Source organism: Manis pentadactyla, chromosome 9 (assembly GCF_030020395.1).
Source record: "Manis pentadactyla isolate mManPen7 chromosome 9, mManPen7.hap1, whole genome shotgun sequence".
In the NCBI taxonomy this organism is placed as follows: domain Eukaryota; kingdom Metazoa; phylum Chordata; class Mammalia; order Pholidota; family Manidae; genus Manis; species Manis pentadactyla.
In genome coordinates this window covers 18605056-18628065 of record NC_080027.1, presented here as the reverse complement: position 1 = coordinate 18628065, position 23010 = coordinate 18605056, and the positions used below count along the sequence as shown (strand labels likewise).

The following is a 23010-nucleotide window of genomic DNA, read 5'->3' as shown; positions in this document are numbered from 1 at the left end:
CTGAGAAGAGACTGGTGGTTACCATGGGGGAGGGGTTTGGGTCGGTGGAGAGAGTGAGGGAGGCAAAGGGGTATGAAAGTTCTCAAACATAATGTTAGTTGGTCACAGGGATGGGAGTACAGCTTGGAGAATATAGCCAATGATTCTGTAACATCTCTTTATGTTGACAGATAGTAACTGCACTAGTTGGGGTGAGGATTTAATAATGTGGGTAACGATTGAACCACTGTGCTGTACACTTGAAACCAATGTAAGATTGTATATCAACTATACTTTAATAAAAAAAAAGGAAGAAAAAAAATAGTGTTGAGATTCAAATCCAGGTTTACTGACTTGCAAGCCTTCACGATTTCTAGCTCCTCTGCTTCCCAGCCCATCTCTGTCCGGGTCCCTCCTTCCAGCGCTTGTGTCAAAGAAGGAGAGTCTCTACCAGATCTTCTGATTTTATGAACTCTGGGTTTTTGCAAAATCAGAGTTGGGAAAAGCAAGGACTATTGCCAAAGGCTCAAGTATTTAAGGTGTAGTGAACTCGGAGCTCCCTTGAATTTTAGCAAAATAAAGGCGCCACCCAACTGGAGTGGGGTCGCCAGTGTGTGAGAGGTGTACACACTATTCGGTGTGTGGGACTTTAGACCTAGTAAGTGTGGCGTCCAAGGTTAATCCTGAGGAAACCGGATTTACATTTGCTGAGGATAACCTTTTCACAAGTGATCCACTGGGTTGTGATGCTAAGAAGACCCAGAGGTGGGCGGGGTCTATATCCTCAGGGATGGAATGTGACTAAGGAAGCCTCTCCCAGGAGGGTGACAATAAAATCAACTGAAGAAAGACTCAACGTACCTGCGTGGTTACCTCCTCTTCAAGGCAGAGGGAGTCTCAGTGGAGCTGAACACTCTGGGTGCCTGGGGAGATCTTTTTGCATAGAGACAATAGGCCAGTTTCTTCCTTATGCTCTTATTTTAGGTTCATGGATTACTGTGCTGGGAAGAATTTGACTTCAGATAGAAGCTTTTCTGCAGGGAGAAAATGCACTGACCAGCCATCACGAGGCTGCTGGTTGTATTGGGAATCACATTTCTCACTCTGAGTTAATAAGTATTGTCCAGTTTTGACTGTGATTTTGGGCAGGCTGAGCCAGCCCCACCAATACCAGTCATTTGGAGGTGAGTGCTTCTTTCCTAGAACTATGACACCATCTCTTTGTGCCCACTCAACCATGAGCTGTTTGAAGTTGGCAATGGGGTCTTACTCATATTGTGTCTTGGGAGATTATGATCTGGCATGCAGCTGTTGTGCAGAAAACATCTGTTGAATAGGTGTGAAGAGTGACCTTTCTGGAGTTACAAAGCTGAGACTAATAATTTGCAACTCAACGCTAAATGTATTCGGAAGATTTTCCCCCCTGTCACTGGGGCTCTTAACCCAGGAGCAGTGGTTGCTACTCCAATTTGAGAGCTATGGAGCTGTAGAAGAAGGACTTGATGTGGAAGGGGTGGCCCTGTGAAGAGCATGGCCTCAGGTCTAACATCACCCACTGTGCTGGAGTGCGACCTCAAAGTAGCTGGTAACCTTGGGGATGGGTCTGATTTCATGCACTTTAACTTCAATTAAAGCTGTTAAGATCTAACAAAAGTGATTTATTTTCATACCTTTTTAAGACTTTCCACATAAATAAAAACTAGAAAAAGCAATTGTCTTTTAGCCATATGTCCTGATGTCTGGTTTAGAAGCTACATTCACTGTGACCCAACATTCCAATTGGGAACCTTGAGGCTGGGGTTTTCTGCCCTAAGTCCTGTGGTTGACCCTTTGAGAACCATATGTGTACCCCAGTGTTATTTCACTTGTGGTTCATGCTGGCCTTCTTGTCCAGAGTGTGAGCATTTCCAGGATGAGATCATGGCCTCATATGTGCCTCATGGGACATTACACATAGCATAGCACTCTACACCATGAATAGTGTGCTTAGTAAAAATTTGGAAATACTAATGAGCCCCACCATAGGCAGAATTTACATTTAGGTGACTTCCCTCCTCCCTCGTCCTTGCTTTTGTACCTTCCTGTACCCTGGGAGTCAAGTTGCCCGGCTTTGAATCTCAGACTACTCCTTATTAGCTGTGTGATCTTTGGCAAGTGACAATTCCTCTTCAGTCCTCAAGTTCATCATCTGTAAAATGGGGATAGTAATAAAAGCTACCTCATGGAGTTGTTGTGAGGATTAAATGAGATAATAAAAATGACTATAATACTAAGAAAGACTGAATATAGTACTTAATTATGTTAGGCATTTTTCTGAGTGCTTTACATGTATCATCTCATTTGATCTTCATAAGAATTATGATATATGCAAAATATCTGAAGAACAGTTTCCACTAATGGTAGTTATCTAATAGATATAGTTATTACCAAGTTGCTCTTAGCCATTATTGCAGAAGAAAGCATGAGATAAATTCATTTATACTAAGGTATGAATGGCTGACAACAGCTATGCATTACTCAAGCACAGTTATTGTGAGCAAGTGTTTGCATCTAATTGAATGATGCCCATTTTTTAATTGTGACATATGAGGCCTCAGTGGACTCTAGAAGGGAAGATATTTAATATTTCTTGGGTTATCTTTTCAGATCACAAGTCAGCAGTCATGTACTTTACTTCCAGGCATGCTGGGGGAACATAATTTCCACCTGAATAATGATTTGATGAACATTGTTTCCCTGCCTAACAGATTTGATATACAAGATCAAACAGAACTCAAGTCTGGGCAAATGTTTCATAGAAACATCAAGATTTCCAGCCAAATAGTCTGTCACTTGTTCAACTTTCTGAGAAAGGTGGGGAGGAGAAGGAAGGTCATCCTGGCCTGGGCTATAAACCTTGAGTGCTGTCACCAGCCCTCAGCTGTTAGAGGACATGTGTTCCAGTCTGTTTAACCAATTGACAAAGACATTACCAGCATTTGGCCTAAGGATGCCAAAGTTTTATGCTGTCACAAAGTTGGTTGGAAAAGTAAACCTACAATAGCCAAGACATGGAAACAACCTAACTGGCCATCAATGAATGAATAGATAAAGAAATTGTGGTATATATAAACACATACAATCAAATATTATGTTGGTACAAAAAATGAGGAAATCCTGCACCACTTGGGACAACATCGATGGACCTTGAAGGCATTATGCTGAGAGAAGCCAGTCAGGGAAAGACAAATACTGTATAATCTCACTTATATGTGGAATCTAAAAGAAACAAAACCCAAGAAAACTCATAAGAAGAGAGATCAGATTTGAGGTTACCAGAGGTGGGGAGTCAGGGGAGGGGAAATGGGAGAATGGTGGTCAAAAGGTATAAACTTCCAGTTACAAGATACATAAGTACTTGGGATGTAATATACACCATGATGGGTATAGACAATACTGCTCTAGGACATATAGGAAAGAGTTGGAGAGTAAATCCTGAGTTTTACTCACAGGGAAAAAAAAAATGTTCCTTTTTGCTTTCTCTTCTTATTGTGTCTGTGAGAGAGGAAGGATTCTAAGTCAACTTATTGTGAATCATTTCACAGTATATGTGAATTGGACTGTGATGCTGGACACCTTAAACTTACACATTGTGGTATGCGAACTACATCTCAGTAAAACTGGAAAAAAAAAAAGAAAAAGAAAGAAAAAGAAAAAGAAAGAAAAAGAAAATCACTGCTTAGGAGGGCTCACTCTGGCACATGTGTACACCATGTCATTTCTTTGTCATCTTGTTGCAAACCAGAGAAAAGATCATCAGACATCAGCACCAGTTCAGGACCAGCATTAGGGAACCACCAATATAGCCTGATATCTGCTCCCCCCAATTATAGAATGGGAGGGGAGGTCCATGCCCGGAGAAGAGAAGTGACCTTTCCATAGTCATCTGCCATCTTTCCATCCAGGTGCAGGTCTTTCCTCCAGCACCTTGGCATGTGCACCTGCTAGAGCATTCAGTTGTTCCCTCTTACCTGAGGGACTCTGTACACGAGAGCAGCTCAGTCATGGGCCTGGACTCTGGGGAGGTCATATCTCCAACCACCCCCAGGAGCAGTTGCCTGGGGCCACAGCTGAAGTTGGATGTGGTCTGGGGCTGGTGGGACAGGAGGGCCAGTGTACTCCTCAGGGACTGGGTCCCTGAGATGCAGTAATCATAGACCTTCAGTCCCATGGTGATATTAGGCAGGAACGCTGGGTCCGTTTTTGCCTGGGATACAGTAAAGCGAAGGCCCAGGAAGTTCAGGACAAAACAGACATTGACTCTTAGAGGGGGAAGGACAGGTGGTTAGGACTTTTCAGGGGCATTCTTCAGAGCCACACAAGACAACCCCAGAGAGTGTCTCCTTGGGAGGAGCGTGGGCAAGGTGGGATGTGAGGCTGAGTTTGGATGTACGTTTGCTGAAATGAGAAGCCTTGCGGGGGCTGGGGATTCTAGGGTGCAGATGTGCACAAGTAGATATGATTGGCTGGCTCCCCAGGGATGGAAAAAGAGACACCCAAACTGGCAGACAGAGAGAAGATGCACAGACTTGCAGACATGCAGAGAGGCTGACACAATATAGGTCTGTATATAGCATCAGGGCCACAAATCAGGCAGACAGTTGGTGAGTGGGTGTGACACATAACCAGGCAGACACAGGGGCTGGGGCGGGTGACTCAGGTGCAAAGACAGGTACATACAGAGACAGGGTGACAGGCGACACAGACCCTAGTGAGTGGGACAGACACGCACACAGACTGTGGCCACATGCCCAGCAAACATGGCCATGGTGCTGGCAAACACTGGCACAGACCAATAGCCACATACACAAGCAGTTAGCCATGACTGAGGAAAAGACATAGACTGGGTGCTGTTGAAAAGATCTATGGAGGCAGCAATGAGACAGGCAAAGGGTGAGGGACACTGGGGTCTGGCTACACACTTTCTGGGCCTCTTTCTGGACAGACCCTGCACATTGAAATCTGGTTAGCAGCCAGTGAAGCCTTGCACACAGGCCAGGTATCTGTGGAGCTGGGCCTGTGGGAGACAGTTGCTGACAAGGGTGGGCATTGGGCTGCCTTCCCTTTGGCCCCACGAATGTGCCCATGGGTGCATCTCCCCACCAGCCACGGTGATCTGAAGCCTTTTGCAGGCCTAAGGCTGCGGAGCTCTTCTCTTTTAAGGAAAATGCCAGCATTGTGCAGAAGGGCGCATTGAGGCCCAGAGAGAGAAGGGACCTTGACTTGGTGACTCTAGACTCAGGAGGAGCCAGGACTGAAATGGAGTCTCTACTACCCAGTGCCCAGCACAGGGGACAGGTCCTGCTGAGGGTCTCACTGCCAGAAGGGCTTGAGGGTCAGAGACAGGTCTAGGCCCCAGCTGTCTACAGTGACCAGGAAGGCTTCTCCCCACTCCCTTCCCCAGGGATAAAGAGCATGACCCACCGTTGGCATAGCAGCTGCTCCAGAGGCTGCTGGAATGTGACCTGTGGCTGACCCAGCACCATGTGTAAGGGGGCCACAGCCCCGATGAGCACGCCTCCTTCCATGGAGATGTCCGAGGGCCTGAACCTTGGCAGGTATCCAGGGGCTTAGACAGCGTTCTCACTGGCACTGCTGAGAGCAGAGCCACAGGAACATTAGACAGGGCATGGGGCTGTCCTTTCCTGGGATGTGAGCTTGGGGTCTTCTGCTTCGGAACCTGTGGGCCTGGCTTCCTCTGGGAGGCTAAGGGTACATTTGCTGAGCCTTCCAGGAAATCCAGCAGAGAAGGAGAGGGAGCGTGCCTGAGCCCCCAGCCTTTGCCCTGCCTGCCTGTCTATCCCTCTGGAGCCCTCCAGGCTCTGTGACCCCCTCATGGCTGCTCTGGTCCCCTGCAGCCCAAGCCTGCCTCTCACATCCTGACAACTAACTTCCCTTACTTCCTCGCTGAGGTATCGGCAGAGACAGGCATGCCATGCGGGAGCTTGCCTGTCTATACGTCCTTTCTTCTAGGGACCCTGCCGCAGGGTCTGTGTTTCTGAAGAAGCCAGAACCCCCTGCTCCAGGGCCGCCTGAGCCTGCTCACAACCCGTGATCTTCAAAGCCAGAATTAATCTAGTGACACACTGGACAGGCTTAGGGTCTCCAGGGGGAGGCTGAAAAATACGCCACTGAAGCAGGCCTGTCAAGTCTGTAGCCCCAGACCTGTGGTCTAAGTACACTCGATGTCATGTCACAGAGGACACAGACCCGGGGGCGGGGGGTGGGTTCAGCCGCAATCTGTTCTTGGCCTGAATGCTGTTCCCGGCTCTGGTGGGAATGCTCTGAGGGATCTTAGGCTAGGTGCTTTCTCTCTCTTGGGCCTCAGTTTCTCTTCTGTGGTAGGAAAATATTGGCTTTAGCAGATGGTCCTCAGATTATTTCAACAGCAAATCTCTTCCATAGCAGCACACAGAAACTTAGTGCATAAAATAGATAGGGGTGGACATGCCCCCCAATGGGGTGGGATCAGTTGGCCTGCAGTTTCACCTGCTGGGCCCTCCCTCGCCCCTGTCAGTGGTTTTAGGCCTCTGTATAGAATCTTCCACCTGTAAGAACCTGAGGCTGATGCCACAGGATGAATGGCCTGTAAGGTTCCTTTCAGGTCTGACTCTGATCTGACATCATTCAGGTATGATGTCAGGGGAGCATTGGAATAGTTGGAACACTTGACCTGGCAGTGGTGGGGCTGAACAGAGCTACGGACAGTCTAGACTCGGGTTAGCGGGGGAAGCTTCAGGATTGTGCACTGGGCACAAGGGAGGACTAAGAACGCCGGGTGGCAGGAACTGCTAATAAACTGAGAAGCAGAGAACTTAGTTCCACCGTGGATCGTGCCAGCCCTCGTGGAGTGAGGCTGGTTTCTGGGACAAACACAGTCACGATTCCAGAGAGGTCCTGAGCCCACCCTCAGGTCACTGCCCTGTGGCAGCTTACTTCTTCAGGGTCAGCTGGAGAACATCTCTGCTGCTTTGGAATGTGCTTTTGGGCTTACTCCGTTAGGTCAGGCCCACTCCGGGTAATCTCCCTTTTCATGAACTCAGAGGCAACTGACATAAAGGGACCTTATATCTTCAAAATCTGTTAACTTAATAACAGGAGTGTTAGCACATCGTATTCATAGGTCCTGTCCTCATTCTAGCGGAGAGCATTATACAAGGTCATTGGAGGTCATGTTAGAATTCATAGCTATTAACGACCAATCAGAAAAATCTTGAATAGAGAATACTTATAACACAGCTATCAGTGACTTGTAACAAATAAACAAGAAGGGATACTGTACTAGATTAAAAGAACATGTGCTTGAACTTAGAGTGGCTCCTGATTAAGACTCATAAAAATAAGAAAACCCATTCATGAATAAAAAGGAAATTACGAATTCAGACTAGAAAGGAAATTATGTTTTGGGGTAATTTGGTCATTTTCTCAGGTATGGTAATGGTATTATAATATTATGGTCATGTAGAAGAATATCCTTAATATCCATAATATTAAAAAAAGTGTCTTTGAAGTGAAACAAAAATTCAGAATAATGAATATCATGCATGAATTTTTACAAACCTGAGTTACTAGCCCCAGACTGAGATTAAACACATCTCAAGTCTTGAAACACTACTGGGCACCAATGTCTTCGCCGCCCTGGGATTCTGACCACATTGATGACCTTGCTTGCTTTTGTCCTTTTTTCCATCTGGAATCTTGCAGTATGTTGTCATTTGTGTCTGATTCCTTTCATTCAAATTTTGTCAGTGAGATTCATCCAGATTATTGCCATAAACTGTAATATTGTTGGTGGAACACTACTTTTCCTTTAAGAAAATTTTGCTAAATGAAGATATTCTTTTTTTTATTGAAGTATCAATATATAATCTTATGATGGTTTCAAATGTATAGCACAGTGGTTCAACAGTTACCCACATTATCAAAGCCTCACCCCCTCTAGTGTGGTTATTATCTATCAACGTAGAAAGATGTTACAGAATCTAAGTGAAGATATTCTTAATTCTCATTTTTTTCACATTGAACTGTATAAATATTCTGGTTAAAATATCTTTCCTTGGCAAAATTTTATGAGAGAAAAGTAAAAAATTATGACTATTTTGAATGTTTCACCAAATTTAAATGCTGTTGCAATATATACAAATATCAAATCATCATATGGTACCCCTGAAATGAATATAATGTTATATATGTCAGTTATATCTCAATAAAACACTGTAAATCCTGAAAATGATTGGGTTTATTAGACATTTCACTCCTGTTCAGAATGTAATTATAGCCAATTTAAAATTAGGAATTTCAACAAATGAGTATTGCTACAGAACAATGTATTCCAAGTCACAATTATGTAATTTCTGAATTACATCCTGTACATTGTTTTTATTTGTTTATTTTGTTTAGTGTTCCCCTTACTATCGAGGGATGAATTTCCATGCCTTTCAGTTTGCAAGATTTGTTTTCAATACTTGGAACTTGCTAAAGCTTTCAAAAGCTGACAGTTTTTATGCTTCATTCATTACGTACTTTGATTAAAGACGCAAAATTTCTAAATGATTCTAAATAATACAATACAGTTTTGAGAATGTTTTAACGAATGAGTCCAATATTATTGTAGATCACTTAGGTTGATTAAAAAGACTTTTCAAAAGCTTACATACTTCTACATATTATTCTTATCCTATGGATAAGAATTTCCATATTGGTAAAGTATTTTGTATCTCCATTATTCTAACTGTGTCTATATGAAAATATTTGTAAATTTTCACAGCTATAGCTTCTATTTTGATGAACCATCATAACTTGTTTGGATGTGATCCTAAATTATGTGTACCACAACTGATTCCAAATACATGTTTTTTCCACGGGTTTCATAATTCAATAAGAACATTAGTTTTATTATGTCACTGTGCTTTACTAACATTTGTATTTATAGTATCACCACAAAAACAAGAAGTGTTTCTTCAAGGTTAATATTTTATGCTGAATTTACAACAGTGTTCACAGTAATGGCAGATATTTCATCTCTGACAGAATGAAATTCCAACAGTTTTACTTTGATGTATTGGATGAAAAAATAAAATTATTGGAATAACAAATGGTTTTCTATTTGAAGCATTTAATGACACTAGTATAAAACTGTCATCAACTCACTGGGTATAAAACTGTCCTTTTCCATTCGAACCCATATGTTATCAAGTATTGCCTTACTTTTTCTTTGTATGCAAAAGATTGGAATTAAATAAATGAGCTATCATTTCACATCTTTGATGTGAATGAGAAGTAGTGCTTCACAGAGCAAAATGTCAACACACCTGCTGTATTAAATCATCATCATCAGGCAGGCTTTGAAAGCTGATGTTGATGCATCTTCAGCAGATCTGTATCGTCTACTTTTCAGGTCCTCATGGACATCGCTATGACTCCCACAATGGATGATAAATGCTGACAAACATCTTGTGCAAAAATGCATAGTTATCATCAACTTTCTTAAATTTCATGTGCTTCTGGGTTGTGAGTTTATTGTAAATGAAAATGCTTATTGCAAAATACAAAAAGTGACATCAATAAAATATGTTGCTGTGGCTTTGTACCATGCAAAAGTGGACCTAACCACTGTACCAAAAGCTTTCAGAACACTCTCTCTACAGCAGCACTTCTTAGTCTTTTCATGTATATCTAAGTGCTTGTGAATGGACAACCTGTTGGCTTCATGTGCTATGGCGTGGGCCACAGTACAACTGGCTGGCGCAACGCTGTGGGTTATGGTGTTGAATATTTCTTCCACCACCCTAGACCAGAGAAATGAGCCCTCCCAGGTCCTTGTGTCTGAGTTATTTATGATCGTTTTTTTAAGCAGGGAGCACTTTATGTGCCATCCTTGGAAGAGATATTTCAGTCTGGAAAGAATCGGGAGAAAAGAGATGAGATATAGCTGATTTGTCATTCAGATCTAAATACACGTCAAAGTGACAACCGTGTCACTGTTTATGTGTCCCATACACTACTAGGTCTGACAATGGCAGAAGCTGGAAGCATAAAACAGAAGTCTACCAAACTATTAAGTAAACACCATCTAGTGCTTTTAGAAACAACTTCTTACCACATAATCTTGAATTACCCATGCTTTACTGGTAAGTGCCACACACTGAGTGTGTGACAGAGATCTCACAGTTCCCAAAGCTTCACCTTTACTAGTCCTCACATTTCAAGATCATAATCTACTGGTTGTTTCACTACTCTGAGCTATAGAGTCTTGGTCTGCATCTTATATCATAATACTGGATATATTCTCACCATTTCAGTCTGATTCAGGCAAGATAGCAAGCCAATCACATGATAATTAATTTTATGGGTCAACTTGACTGGTCATGGGGGACCCAGATATTTAGTTAGACATTATTCTGGGTGTGTCTGTGAGGGTGTTCCTGGACGAGATAATATTTGGATTGGTAAATGGGTGAAGCAGATTGCCCTCCTAAATGTGGGTGGGCCCCATCTAATCTGTTGAAGGCCTGAAAAGAACAAAAGGCTCAGTAAGGGAGAATTTGCTCTCTCTGCTTGTCTTTGAATTGGGACATAGGTTTTTTCCTGTTTTTGAACTCTTACTCAGACTGGAACTTGCACCATTGGCTTTCCAGTGTCTCTAGCTTGCTGACTGCAGATCCTGGGACTTCTCAGCCTCCATACTTACATGACCCAATTCCTTATAATAAATCTCTCTCTCTCATTCTTGATTTCTCCAATTTCCCTGATGGCTTCTTTTCTGTAACAATCCTGCTACTGATTTCTGTATCAATTAGGCTTTTTTAGTTGTAAGCAAAAGCTATAGATTCTGATTTAATTATAAAGGAATTTATTGAAATGATATTGGGTAGTTCATAGAATCAGCAGGAGGGCTGGAGAAGCAATATCATTTCAAACCAAGAAGAGGGTGCTTATGCATTAAAAGACTACAAAACTGTTGCCCCAACAATAGCACCAACACAGGATGTTGGATACGTACTCTGGCACAGTGGTCACTGCCACCTGCATAAACTGCAGGGAGTTTATTTCAAGTCAAAACTGTTAGAATTTGCTGATGGTTTGGGTGTGAATGAATGGGAGGAGTAAGGAAATGATGATGTTGATTATATATCTTTTTGCCTGGGTAACTGGGTTCCTTAGGTGGTGCTGGAGAAGACTGGAGAGGAGTAGTTTTAGGGGGTAGGGAGTCTAGACTCCTGTTTTGGGTATATAACGGTTGAAAAATCTACTAGGAAACTGGGATGAGGCTTCTCTCTCCCTCTCTCATTCTTCCTCCTCTTTACACATGATTTTCTTTCTTATTTCTCTCCTCTTTCCTCTAGTTCATATGGCTGGAGTCACGGCCTTTGATGAAATATGAGTTTCATATCTTTTAGTTTTACTCAATAGAAACTATCGTTTTTTTTGTTTTTGGCTTTAGTTAGTAGAGTATTTTAGGCTACTTGTTATTTCACAAGTAACATTCCCGGAGCACTCTGATTAATTGAGTTTGGTTGAGAAGCCCATGTGTTATGATGAAACTTGGCCAGGTGGCCAGGCTCAGTGAGAGAGTGGACCATTTCCCCAAATATGGGGGGGAGGGGAGGATTTGTAGAAAATAATCTGAACCATAAAAAGGTAATCTTATTATTAATGATTTTGTAGAATGCTGATAATTGCAGCCGTAGATAATCCCTGTGGCAAAGCCAGTATATCCTAGCAACTGTTCCACTTTCTCCTTTACTCTTAATGGCCCAGTGAGGCAGGACTGTGTAACTAGTTCTAACCAATGGGCTGAAGAAGGGAAAGTCCATGTATAATTTTATGATGACTGAGAAGTTTTCATGTTCTAGACAGTGCAGCTACCAAAGGGTGTTCAGTCTCTTTAAGCCCAGATCTCTGAATAATTATATAGAGGAGTCCCCTGTCAATTTGCATGGGAAAAGTATTGAGCTATAAATAAAACTGTTCAAATAAAAATTATTAATTTTTTTTTGTTTGACTGAGGAAACTGATGTTCTAAGAGGGTAAGATTACCTGAGGAGGTAATACATTTTGACTGTTTTGCTAAAGTCTATCATTGCCAACTTTGCAGATCCTGGGAATGAGTCTATTGAGAGCAGTAATTTTCACGAGTCAGGCACTGTGTTTAGGAGGAGGAGAAACAAAGGAATTGGAAATATAAAATATAAAGAATATGAACGATAGATATCAGAGTCCTGGACATATGAGGACCCATTTGGGAAGACACAGTGGGAGTGTAGCCAAAGGAGGTACCCTCTCCCCACTACCTTAATTGGTACCAGTTGGAAATTCCACTGGCTCAGGGTTGTTTTCATTAATTTCCTCATAGTGAGTTGCCAGGTTATCTATACCACAAAGGGAAAAAAAATCCTTATATTCCCATTAGTACGATTTATAGCTGTAACTGTCAACAAAGAGAAAGCCCCTGCAGGTGCCTGGAGTCATAGCCACATGATAGGGCAATGGGTGCTAATGGTGACAGAACGGTCATAGACCGTCACTGCCAGCAGGTAGCACTTTGCCTGCACAGATGGTGAAGAAGAAGAACTGGACAGCACACTGGCCAGAGGAAATGACCATCTTGCCTGTTGCCAGTGTGGTTAGGATCTGAGGGCTGATGGCTGAAGTGTAGCAGGCATCCAGCAGGGAGAGGTGGCTCAGGAGGAAGTACGTTGTGGTGTGGCGCTGGACATCCACTTGGGTCAGAATGATCATCCCCCCATTCCTCAGAAGGGTGACCAGATAGAAGCTGAGAAACATCAGGAAGAGGGGAATTTCCAAGTTGGGGTAGTTCATAAAGCCCGTGAGAGTAAACTTGGTTACTGTGGTGAGATCTCTATTACCTAGAGTCCCTACAGGTAACAGCTCATATATTCAAACAGGGTAATTGGAGGAGAGTTTATTAAAACCACTATTTAAAAAGGAGTGGACAGGATTTGAGAAAACCAAGGTGGGATGAGGCAGTACCTTGCAGCTAGTAACCGAGGGGAGCCATTACCAGCCTTCCAAGTAGTGATTCACTGTGTGACTCTGTGCCTTTCAACCCATGGCTCCCAAACTCACTGTGTTCAATTGCCTCAAGCCAGCAGAATGGAAGGAGCATGGCTTGGAAATGGTCAGCACCAACCAGGACACGACTGTGGGAGCCAGCATTTTCAGTGTCTTGGGATTCACTGAGCCATCCTGAAGGCCACGTGCACAGTGACCCCAAAACACTGGCATAATGCCGCATTGGACTCAGGATGCGGCTGAGGACTTCCTTCCCTCTTCAGTTTCCATTAGACCCATGTCAGAAAGAAAAAGAGGCCAACACCACTCATTCAAACATTATCCTGGTGAAAAACTCAGCTACATGTTCATACTTCACTGCACAGGAGGCTAGGAAATATTAGTTAGCTTATAACCAGTCTGAGCATAACATGAATCATTTGGGGTCAGAAGGTGGACTGTAGTAGGATGCCCTTAAGATGGTCCCTGATGATTTCCACCTTCTGGAGTTCATGTTCTTGAGTACTACTTCTCCTGAGTATGGCCTGGATTTAGTGAGTCACCTGTAGTAAATAAAATGTGATGGGATGTTACTTCTGAAGTTAGGTCTTAAAGACTGTGGTGTCTGTCTTGAGCATCCACTCTCACGAAATTCACCTGTCGTGTGTGAGTTGCCCTGTGGAGAGGACCATGTAGCAAGGAACTGACATATTTGGTCAACAGTGGAGAAGAGCTTGAGTCTTACCAACTGCCAAGCCTCAGTATGACTGCAACCCTGGCCAACATCTTAAAAATTAAAACTTCGTGAGGGACCCTGAGCCAGAGACATCCAACTAACCTACTAACTAACCAGGATTCCTGATCTACAGAAACTGCATGATAGTAAATGTTTGTTACTTTAAGCTGTCAAGTTAATAGCAATGGACAACTAATATATTCTCATGAGGAGATGTTCTTCGATGGCAAACATAGCTTTAATACTGTTTACTTCCTGGACTTCTTATTTTCTCTTGGATTTTTAGCCCTTGGTTTCTTAGTGTCTTTTCAACTTTTTATTTTTACTTTCTATAGGTTTTCAAGGGAGAGTTCAGTCAAAAAATCCTGGTCCACCATATTACCACAATTGGAAGTTCTATGCATTTATGTCTTCTTTCTGCTTTTCAATAGATACTTATTGAACACCTACTGTGAGTCAGGAGGTGCACAAAAAATACCAGGCCAGGAAATTTGCTCCCATGGAACTTACCACTTTATTAGGGTTGGGGATTAAAAACAAACAAACAGATATTAGGTATTATTAAATGTCTTTAAGAATAAAATAGCAAGGTAGGGGGAAAGAGAGTGACTGGCAGTAGGGATGCTATTTTAGATATGGTGGTCAAGGAAAGATTCTTCCAGATGAGGCAAAATTTTAGTGTTTTCAACATTACCTGAATAAAGTAAATGATAGGTCCTGTAGATTGATAATGGGGTAGGAATGCTTTGTGTGGACAGTTATCTTCTGTAGATCTGTAGATATTGGGAAGCAGGCATGTATCTCTCCTGATCTCATTCATTTTATTCAGAGGAGTTGAATGTAGGGAACTTAGACCTACCACCTGGGTCAGTGGAGCTGAGAATCAGTGTTGCTCTCAATCTCTCAAATGTCAAGAGCTCTGTCTTGTCAGGGACAAGCCTTATGGCTGATACTGACCTAAATGCCCTCGTTCTATTTTAGCAGTCACAGAAAATAGGATCTCTTCTGCCCAGCTCAGTGTAGGTTCAGAGTAAGTATTTATTGAGTGACCATTATGTGGAATCTCTCCCAGCTTCCATTTGATTGCTTAGCCAAGAACCTGCCGGTGCATAGGCATTTGTGAAAAGTAAGCTCTTCTCTTTGTTAAATGGGTCTTTTATTTTATTTCATCCTACATCTCCACTGACCTTCTAATGTCTGTTCACATGACTCCCAAATTCCTAAGCAGGCAAACCATCTTTTTCTGGTTCCTGGAGAAAGCTATGGGTAAGACTGTTTTCTTAAGTGATTCTAAACCAGAGAAGAGATGATTGAGTATTAAGTGGTGTTTAAAGATTATGTAAGATAAATAAGAGCAGACTTTCTGTAGCCAGATTCCCTAAACTCAAGTCATGGCCTTGCTTCTGTGATTTTGGGAAACTTATTCTAACTTCTTTATGTCTTAGCTTCCTCATCTCTAAGTGAGAATAATAACTGCACCTATGTCATAGGGCTGCTAAGGTACTGTAAGGTTGTTAAATACACACTAAAGTTCTTAGAATAGTGTCTGGCATATAATAGCTGCTCTGTAAATCTTAGCTATTGCTATTTTGTTATTAGAAGTGAGGTCAATGAGTTATTAGTTCCTTACAAATTGCTCCTCTCTTAATGGGAGTATGAGAGTAGTGAGGATACTGAGACCCAGTCCTCTGTTTAGTCAAAGGAGTAGATGTAGATGTGATCAGGTCAATGAGGGCAGATCTGCTGTGATTAGCGGAAGAACTCCTCTCCGTTAGAGTTCTGTAAGTACGGAATCCTCAGAGCCTGATGACCAAGCTTAAGCCAGCCCCCAAAGGGGAATGTATTCTTGGATCCCAATGTTTCTTAAAGAAGAAAGAAAATTACCCTGGCTGTGTGTCTCAGTATAATGGCAAGTAGGGTATGGAACTTGTTGGGGCTATTTCTTAGTGTTTTGCTGCTGGTCCTCTTTGAATAACTGCTTCATTTTTGTCTCTCTCTTGACTTATCTCTCTTGGCCAACTTGGTCTCCTATTTTGTGAATCTCTTTTACATGTTCAACTTCACAATGCCCAGGGAAAACTTTTTAATAAACCTAACATGCTCATTTCTGAACCAATTCACTGTAGGCAGGGATATGGGCCATTTTAATAAAATGGCTGTTTCCATATAGAGGGTCATGGGAGATCAACTTCTCATAAAATTAAGGTTGAGTAGAAGAGTTCATTGGGCACACACAATATATTGAATAAAAGGACATCCTTTGATTATCCTTCACTATGTGGGGTGCAGGTATATGCACTCCCCACCCTGCATCCCCCAATTAAACACTCATGTTCATTTTATTTCTTAGGTGAAAAGAATTCACCTAAGTTCATCTTCCTCAGTTCATAGTCTTTCACTATCATTTGTTCATGATCCATTATTTTTGTTAATGGCCATGGAATTGTGGGAAGGCCCAGGATTGACATAAAGTGAGGGAACGGGAGGGAAAGAGGAGTTATATTGAGCCACTGATTTGTGCTAAAAGATTTCTTATTCATCATCTTATTAATTTTTACTTTATGGTTTTGAATTAAGAGTTGTTGTATTTGTTTTAGATGGGAGGAAATTTAGAATCTGAGAAATTTACTGTAGGTTTCACAGTGCATTAATTGTAGAATGGGATTCAGAAATAAGCCTGACTCCAAAAGTCATGCCTTGACTATCACTGTATCCTCTGAACAAAGGGACTCTGAGCAAAGGTCCAAAGGAACTGTGAGACAGTGTTTCCTTAATTGCAAAATGGGAGCCTTATATTCAACCATGGCTTTCCTATTTGTCTTCCAGATCTCCATGATGTCACATGAGACCATGCAGCTGCCATAAAATGTGCTTGAAAGTGATTATCGAGAGCTCGTTTGGTCCAGACTCTTCACTTGGGGATGAATTCAGCAGTAAAGAGAACAGGCTCTGTCCTGAAGGGTTTTACAGTCTCAGGCAGGAGTTAGTTACTTTTCCCTCTCACCGTATCTTTTGCCAAAGAAGATTATACATGGTTCAGTGTTTTCCTTATACCTGCATCTTTGCTCTTTTACTGTTGTTCCTGGAAATGGGGGGTGGGGAGGGAGCAGAGAACGGTTTACAAGTCAGGGAACGTGAGTGAAGCCGAGAAGCAATAACCATGTCCTTCAGAAACTAGGGAGTTGGCCCTTGAGGAAACATCCTCAAAGATAAGGTGGCTTAGTTCATCTTATCAGACATCAGAGTAACATTAAAGCAGCAACAAAACCAGTGAGTGATCAAATGGGAGGCAGTTTGCAGGTTTGGAATTTGCAAATTCTGCAGCTGCGGCATGAGTGAGGAGGAAGACCCTCCAAGGGAGTCTCTAGAATGGGGAAGAGGAAGACCTGTTTCTCAAATATCCTCTTCCCTTGGCCAGTTAGAGACCCAGTATTTGTCTTATGCAGCACACCTTGCTTACTGAGTAGATCAATCATTCATATATTAAAAGAAAAAAATAAAAGACTAGTTAGAATTAATTACTGGGATCCCTGGATATAATCTTTGACACAGAGAAAAAGACAGTATTCATGAGAGTGAAAATGAGAGGGAAAGAATGGGAACCCAAGCATGGGTGCAGAGAGTATTGGGGTGGGGTGAGATTAACTCAGGTCTCCTTGAGCCCCTGAAATCCCACAAGTTGTGATATCAAAGAGTATCTTGAGACTGCTGTGAGACAAGGAATGGACTGGAGGGGTTGCTGGAAACAAATTTTACCACATTTGAAGCTTTCTTGTGCACCTGGTGTCTACCTTCCCTCTGTTTGTAGGTGCAAGTTTCCTACAGTGGTGGTGCCTGTTAGAATATAGTGGTATGAGAAGAAGATGGACCAAGAAGAATCCTCTCACTCAGATCTACATGCTCTGGGCCACCTGGAATCTACCAGTGACCTTTCTGAAGGCTGTTTTCACGTCCTTGTTTCTCAGGCTATAAATCAGAGGGTTCAGCATGGGGATGACCACTGTGTAGAAGACAGACACAACCTTGTCTTCCTCCAGGGATTTGCCCGAGCCACTCCGCAGATACATGAAGATGAGCGTCCCAAAGAAAAGGGCCACAGCAGCGAGGTGGGAGGCACACGTGGAGAAAGTCTTGGCCCTGCCACCTGAAGACTTCACTCTCAAAATGGCCTTGATGATGAGCAGGTAGGAAATCAGGATGACCAAGGCATTGGCCAAAATCACAAAGTTGCCGAAGAAGACAATGACCATCTCAGGGTTTGTGGTATCACTACAGGCAAGCTTTAGCAAGGGCGGGAGGTCACAGAAGAAGAAGTTTATCTGGTTGTTGTCACAGAAGGAGAGGGTGAAGGTGCACGTGGTACGCAGGATGGCCCCAGACACACCACAGACATAGGCCCCCCCCACCAAACTCCAGCAGATTCTGGGGTTCATGGCCACAGTGTAGAGCAGTGGGTTGCTAATAGCAACATAGCGGTCATAGGCCATGGCTGCCAGTAGGAAACACTCTGTACCTGCACAGACGGTGAAGAAAAAGAACTGGACAGCACATTGGCCGTAGGAGATGACCATCTTGCTTGTGACCAGCGTGGCCAGGATCTGAGGGGTGATGACTGAGGTGTAGCAGGCATCCAGCAGGGAGAGGTGGCTCAGGAGGAAGTACATTGGGGTGTGGAGCTGGACATCCAATTGGATCAGAATCATCATCCCTACGTTTCCCAGAAGGGTGACCAGATAGAAACCAAGAAACGTCAGGAAGAGGGGAATTTCCAACATGGGATGGTCAGTAAAGCCCACGAGAATAAACTTGGTTACTGTGGTGAGATTGCTCTTGGCCATGGATTCAATGTAGACAATGATTTGGGCATGAGAATGTAAAAAAAAAAAAATCCCAGAATTGAAGGACAGGTTCTTTCTCCCTATGGGACAAATTAGGTTTGTATTTCTGGGCTAATTTATAGAGCTTGTTTTTGAGAAATCTTGTACCTAAATGATTCTTCAAGGGCATTTATGTTCTTCTGCATTTTTCAGAGCTGAACCATGAGCTGGTGTTCTGATTCAAATTAATTTCGACTTATATTTGGAAATTCCTGTGAAGATAAGAGACATATAAACTCTCAGCTTTGGAAAGAATCTAGTCGATATTTGCTCTGATCCATCCTGGATGCTGGGGTCTCCTCTGCACAGCCTCCATGTGGTCATCTGGTCACTGTACGAGCCTCCATCTGTGGACAGCTCTGCCTGTTAATTCTCTTCTTGGACCTGTGTTCTCTCCCCCTTTACCTCCCACACATTGGCTTCAGTTTTATCACTTCCAGACACTCATAACAATGTAAATCCCTTCTTCTGGTGAAAGCATTTTAGAAGACAGAAGATGATAAACCTGCTCCTTGTGTTGATTATTCCCTCATATTTCTTATTGATATATGTTTTCTCATTATACAGTTATTCAACATGTGGTCAAAATTGCTTAGTCAGGTGACATTAAAAGATGTTTAAGTGTATAGACTTGTAACTCGTGCATATAAGTTCTGGAGGCCTAAAGCCAGGCATAGTGATTATATCAGCAACACTGTATTCTAAACTTCAAAGTTGCTAAGAGACTAGTTCTTTATTGTTCCCCTCACAAAGAAGACACGATAATTATGGGATGTGAGAGAGGTGTTAGCAAATCTGAAGGTGGCATTCGTATGGCAATACATAAATATGTCAAACCAACACACTGTACACCTTGAATTTACACAATGTTCTATGTCAATTATATCTCAGTAATAATAAAAAAGAATCACACACAATTTTTCTCTCCACTTTAATATTTGTCACTTTCATCTTGGTTGGGAGCCTCCTTCAGCTTGAAGTAGGAGTCCCTAGAGGGAGATGGACGTATCCTATGAAGCATCGACTCCTAGAGCCGTTGCCTCTAGCTGACTCCAGCAGCCCGGTCTGGGCCCGCCTGGGCTTCTTTGAAAGGCCCTCTTGGTGTGGTCAGGCTCCATGAGGGACAGGACAGACATTAACTGGTTGAGTTGAGTGAACTTTAAAAGTTCGCTTCCCCTCCTTGGGTTTCACTTTCTATTCTGAAAAATGGGGGTTGTGGGGCTAAATTATATGATCATTAAAGTTTTTTATCTCACAATCCAGGTATATGGGCTAAATGAAGCTTTTGAAACATTTTCCTAATATCTGTACTGTGTAATGTGCATACTCTTTAGCAACTAATTACTAAGTATATAAAATATACAGGCACTATTTCAGGTTATTTTTAGTTACTTAAACATAATATTATGGGATTGTGGGTCCCAAACTGAGTGAATCATACTCCCTAGTTCCTGATAAAGCATCATTATTGACCAAGGAAAGTCCCCTCTCCATTTTATTTTATGATTTTTCCCTCCTTCTCTCTCCATCCCCAATTCTTCTGCTCTTCATGGGTATCTACTGCTGTGTATGTGAAATATATATCCTCCATGCTTATTCCTTTTACATTTATTTAGAAATATGTGTATCTTTAAAAAATACAGTGATTTTGGTGTGTTTTAAAATTTATATTCATGATCTTGTGCTATAAATCCTATGTTGTTTCTTTCTTTTTCCACATACACTATATTTTTGTGATTTGTCCATGTTACGTAGGTAAATCTAGTTTGTTATTTCTGATTTTGTTATGGTTTTCCTTGGTATGCTTATAGTACATTTTTCTTATCCATTCCACTAAAGACTTTGAGGCTTTGCCTATATATTATCTTATTTAATCCTGAAAACAGCTCTTCAAGAGCTGTTATCTTTAATTTTTACCAATCAGGAACTTGAGCTTTTGGAAGATGAATTTGTCTAAGGTCACTCAGTTTAATAAGCAGAAGATCTGGGTTCCAAATGACAACGGACTGATGGCAAGTTCTGTTTGCTGTGCTATTTCCTCTATTTAACTGTATCTTTACGATTCATGGAATAAAAAAATATCTCTGCAGTTCTTTAGAAAATTGGATTCTTCCTACTTTCAAGTCATGAGAAAACTTGGCTAATTTCAACATCTTTCTCAACCTCGAAATCTGAAATTGTCATAATTCACTTTCTGTTCCAACTAGTGGTGAGGTTCTGGGTCTCCTCTGATTTAGGGACAGGGTTGTGCAATGCGCGTGACCAGAGATTAGGTGGCAGATCACTGGAGGGCAGATGCAGCCACACAGGGTATGTCAGGCACACCTCATACTTCAGCCCTAATTCTTCCAGCAGCCCTGCAAGTTGGGTACGGCAGTGACTATTACACAGATGAGCAAAGCGAGGCTCAGAGAGGTCAGCGACGGTGCCCAACTTGCCACACACCTAGGAAAAAACAGAATCCCCATTTGAATTGGGGACTTTCTAACTCCAAATTCTGTGCTCTTTCCATCACTTCCTGCTGCTCTTTTAGGGAAGAGAATTACGTTTCCTGCAGACCTAAGTCTCAACTTTTAAAATGATAGCACTTCAAAGACTCTTAAGCAAATACTCAACTTCCATGGGAGAAGAGGATTAGGTTTGGTTTTGGAATTATTTGGTGGTTCATGTCTTTTCTTCTTCTTGCTTTATAGGTCATGACAGACTTAGCTGAGCTATATCCCTCCTTTGGTATGTTCTTAGGAAAATTGCCTAACCGATTAAAATCTCAATGTTCTCAATAATAAAACAGGAACGTAATAACTGCTTTTGAAAACTTAAAATGGATTTTGACCCAGTGTGGTAGAGTTTGCTTATTTTTCAGAAAGGTCATTTCCAAAATATTTCCCAGAAGGAAAAATTTCAGGACCGGGCTGGTAATACCCAGTTTTGTATGATCTTGGTTAAGTAGGGGCTTGAGGCACCAGCAGCTTGGATTGGGCCCAGAGTAGGGGGGGCCAGATACAGACTCCCTGAATGCAGAACATCTTATAAGAGGGAAAGCAAGGGTTCACGGCCAGTAGACATTTTCAGAAGGCTTAGGGACACTTATGGGTTGACATTATTACTGGTAATATGTTCTGATCACAATTTGTAATGTAGAAGAATATGAGTTCTCTGGAGGAGGTGGAGAAAGAGAGACAATCTTCACCACGAGGAACCCTTCAGGGAAACATGGCTCCAAAACCTTGGGCTCACTTCAGCATGGAACCTCTCCTAGACTTCGTTCTTTCTTCCAAAGGTTGAGTCCACTGGAGAGAGTGAAGGAGCTCCACAGAATTACCTCCCTCACCTGCCTGGGATTCGTGTCTCAAAGTATTATTGTCAGCATTCACTGGGCTCTTGCCCCAAGCCAGGGAGCACTCCAAGACTTTATTTCATTTCAACTTGGCAGGAACATGAGAGGGGAATATTTACTTTTATTTTACATTCAAGAAAACTAAGGCTTAGAAACATTAAGTGTTTTGCTTCAGGTTTCACAGCTAGAAAGAGATGCTTGGATCTGAAGTCTCTTCTCCCTGACTCCAGAGTTGGGACTCTGAACCACTCTGCTTTGATACACTCCATCATACTGGTACATTTACTGAGTACTTGCTCTGTGCCAATCAGGCTGTTATACATCTACATACATTATCTCACAGAATCCTCACAGTGGCCCTGTGACAGAGTTATTATTTTGTTCTGGAGGAAACTAAGACTGTCTAATTAAATGACTTGTCTAAGGTCACATGGCTAGTTAATGAAAAAGCCCAGATTCTAATTCAGGTCCATCTCATTCCAAAGCCAAAGCTCTAGTACATATGATTAATCCCACGTTCAGCATAATTACAGGAAGTATAGAAGTTTATGTGAAGTCTCTAGTCGAAGCTGTGCAGTCTAACTTCCTGCCTGTGACCCAGGAAACTGTATTTTCTAAAATTTACCAAGTGCTATATGAACCCAAAGAAATTGCAACTGTCAGTTTCCAAAAAAAAAAAAAAAAATGACCCAGTCTTACTTGTGTATTTGATACAAGAGCTGAAATCCCAGTCTGGACACGGTTCCATTAGATGACACATTCTGGTGACAATGGCCAGATCTCTGCTGGGTTTCACCTTCCCCAGTTTGTGTGACTTCAGAGCTGGTAACCTCTCCATGTCACCAAGTCACAATTACATCTTAATTACCTGGTAGAATCATCCGGTTGGATTCATCTTAGGTTTGGTATCCATCTAAGCTCCTTTAAGCATTTTGTGGATAGCAGCTAGGATTGCTCAAATAGATAAATGTAGCTGGCCAATTTTAGGTTTTTTCTTACTCAGCAATCCAATAGGATGTTTAAAATGC

At 42.2% G+C, this 23010-nt stretch overlaps 1 protein-coding gene across 1 annotated transcript; it reads right to left on the bottom strand.

Annotated features, from left to right (window-relative positions):
* Positions 1–17661: 17661 nt before the first annotated feature.
* LOC118909675 (olfactory receptor 9I1) lies at positions 17662–18606 on the bottom strand. The gene has a single exon (XM_036880392.2). It carries the CDS (start codon positions 18604–18606, stop codon positions 17662–17664), a length of 945 nt encoding a protein of 314 aa, XP_036736287.1.
* Positions 18607–23010: the final 4404 nt, after the last annotated feature.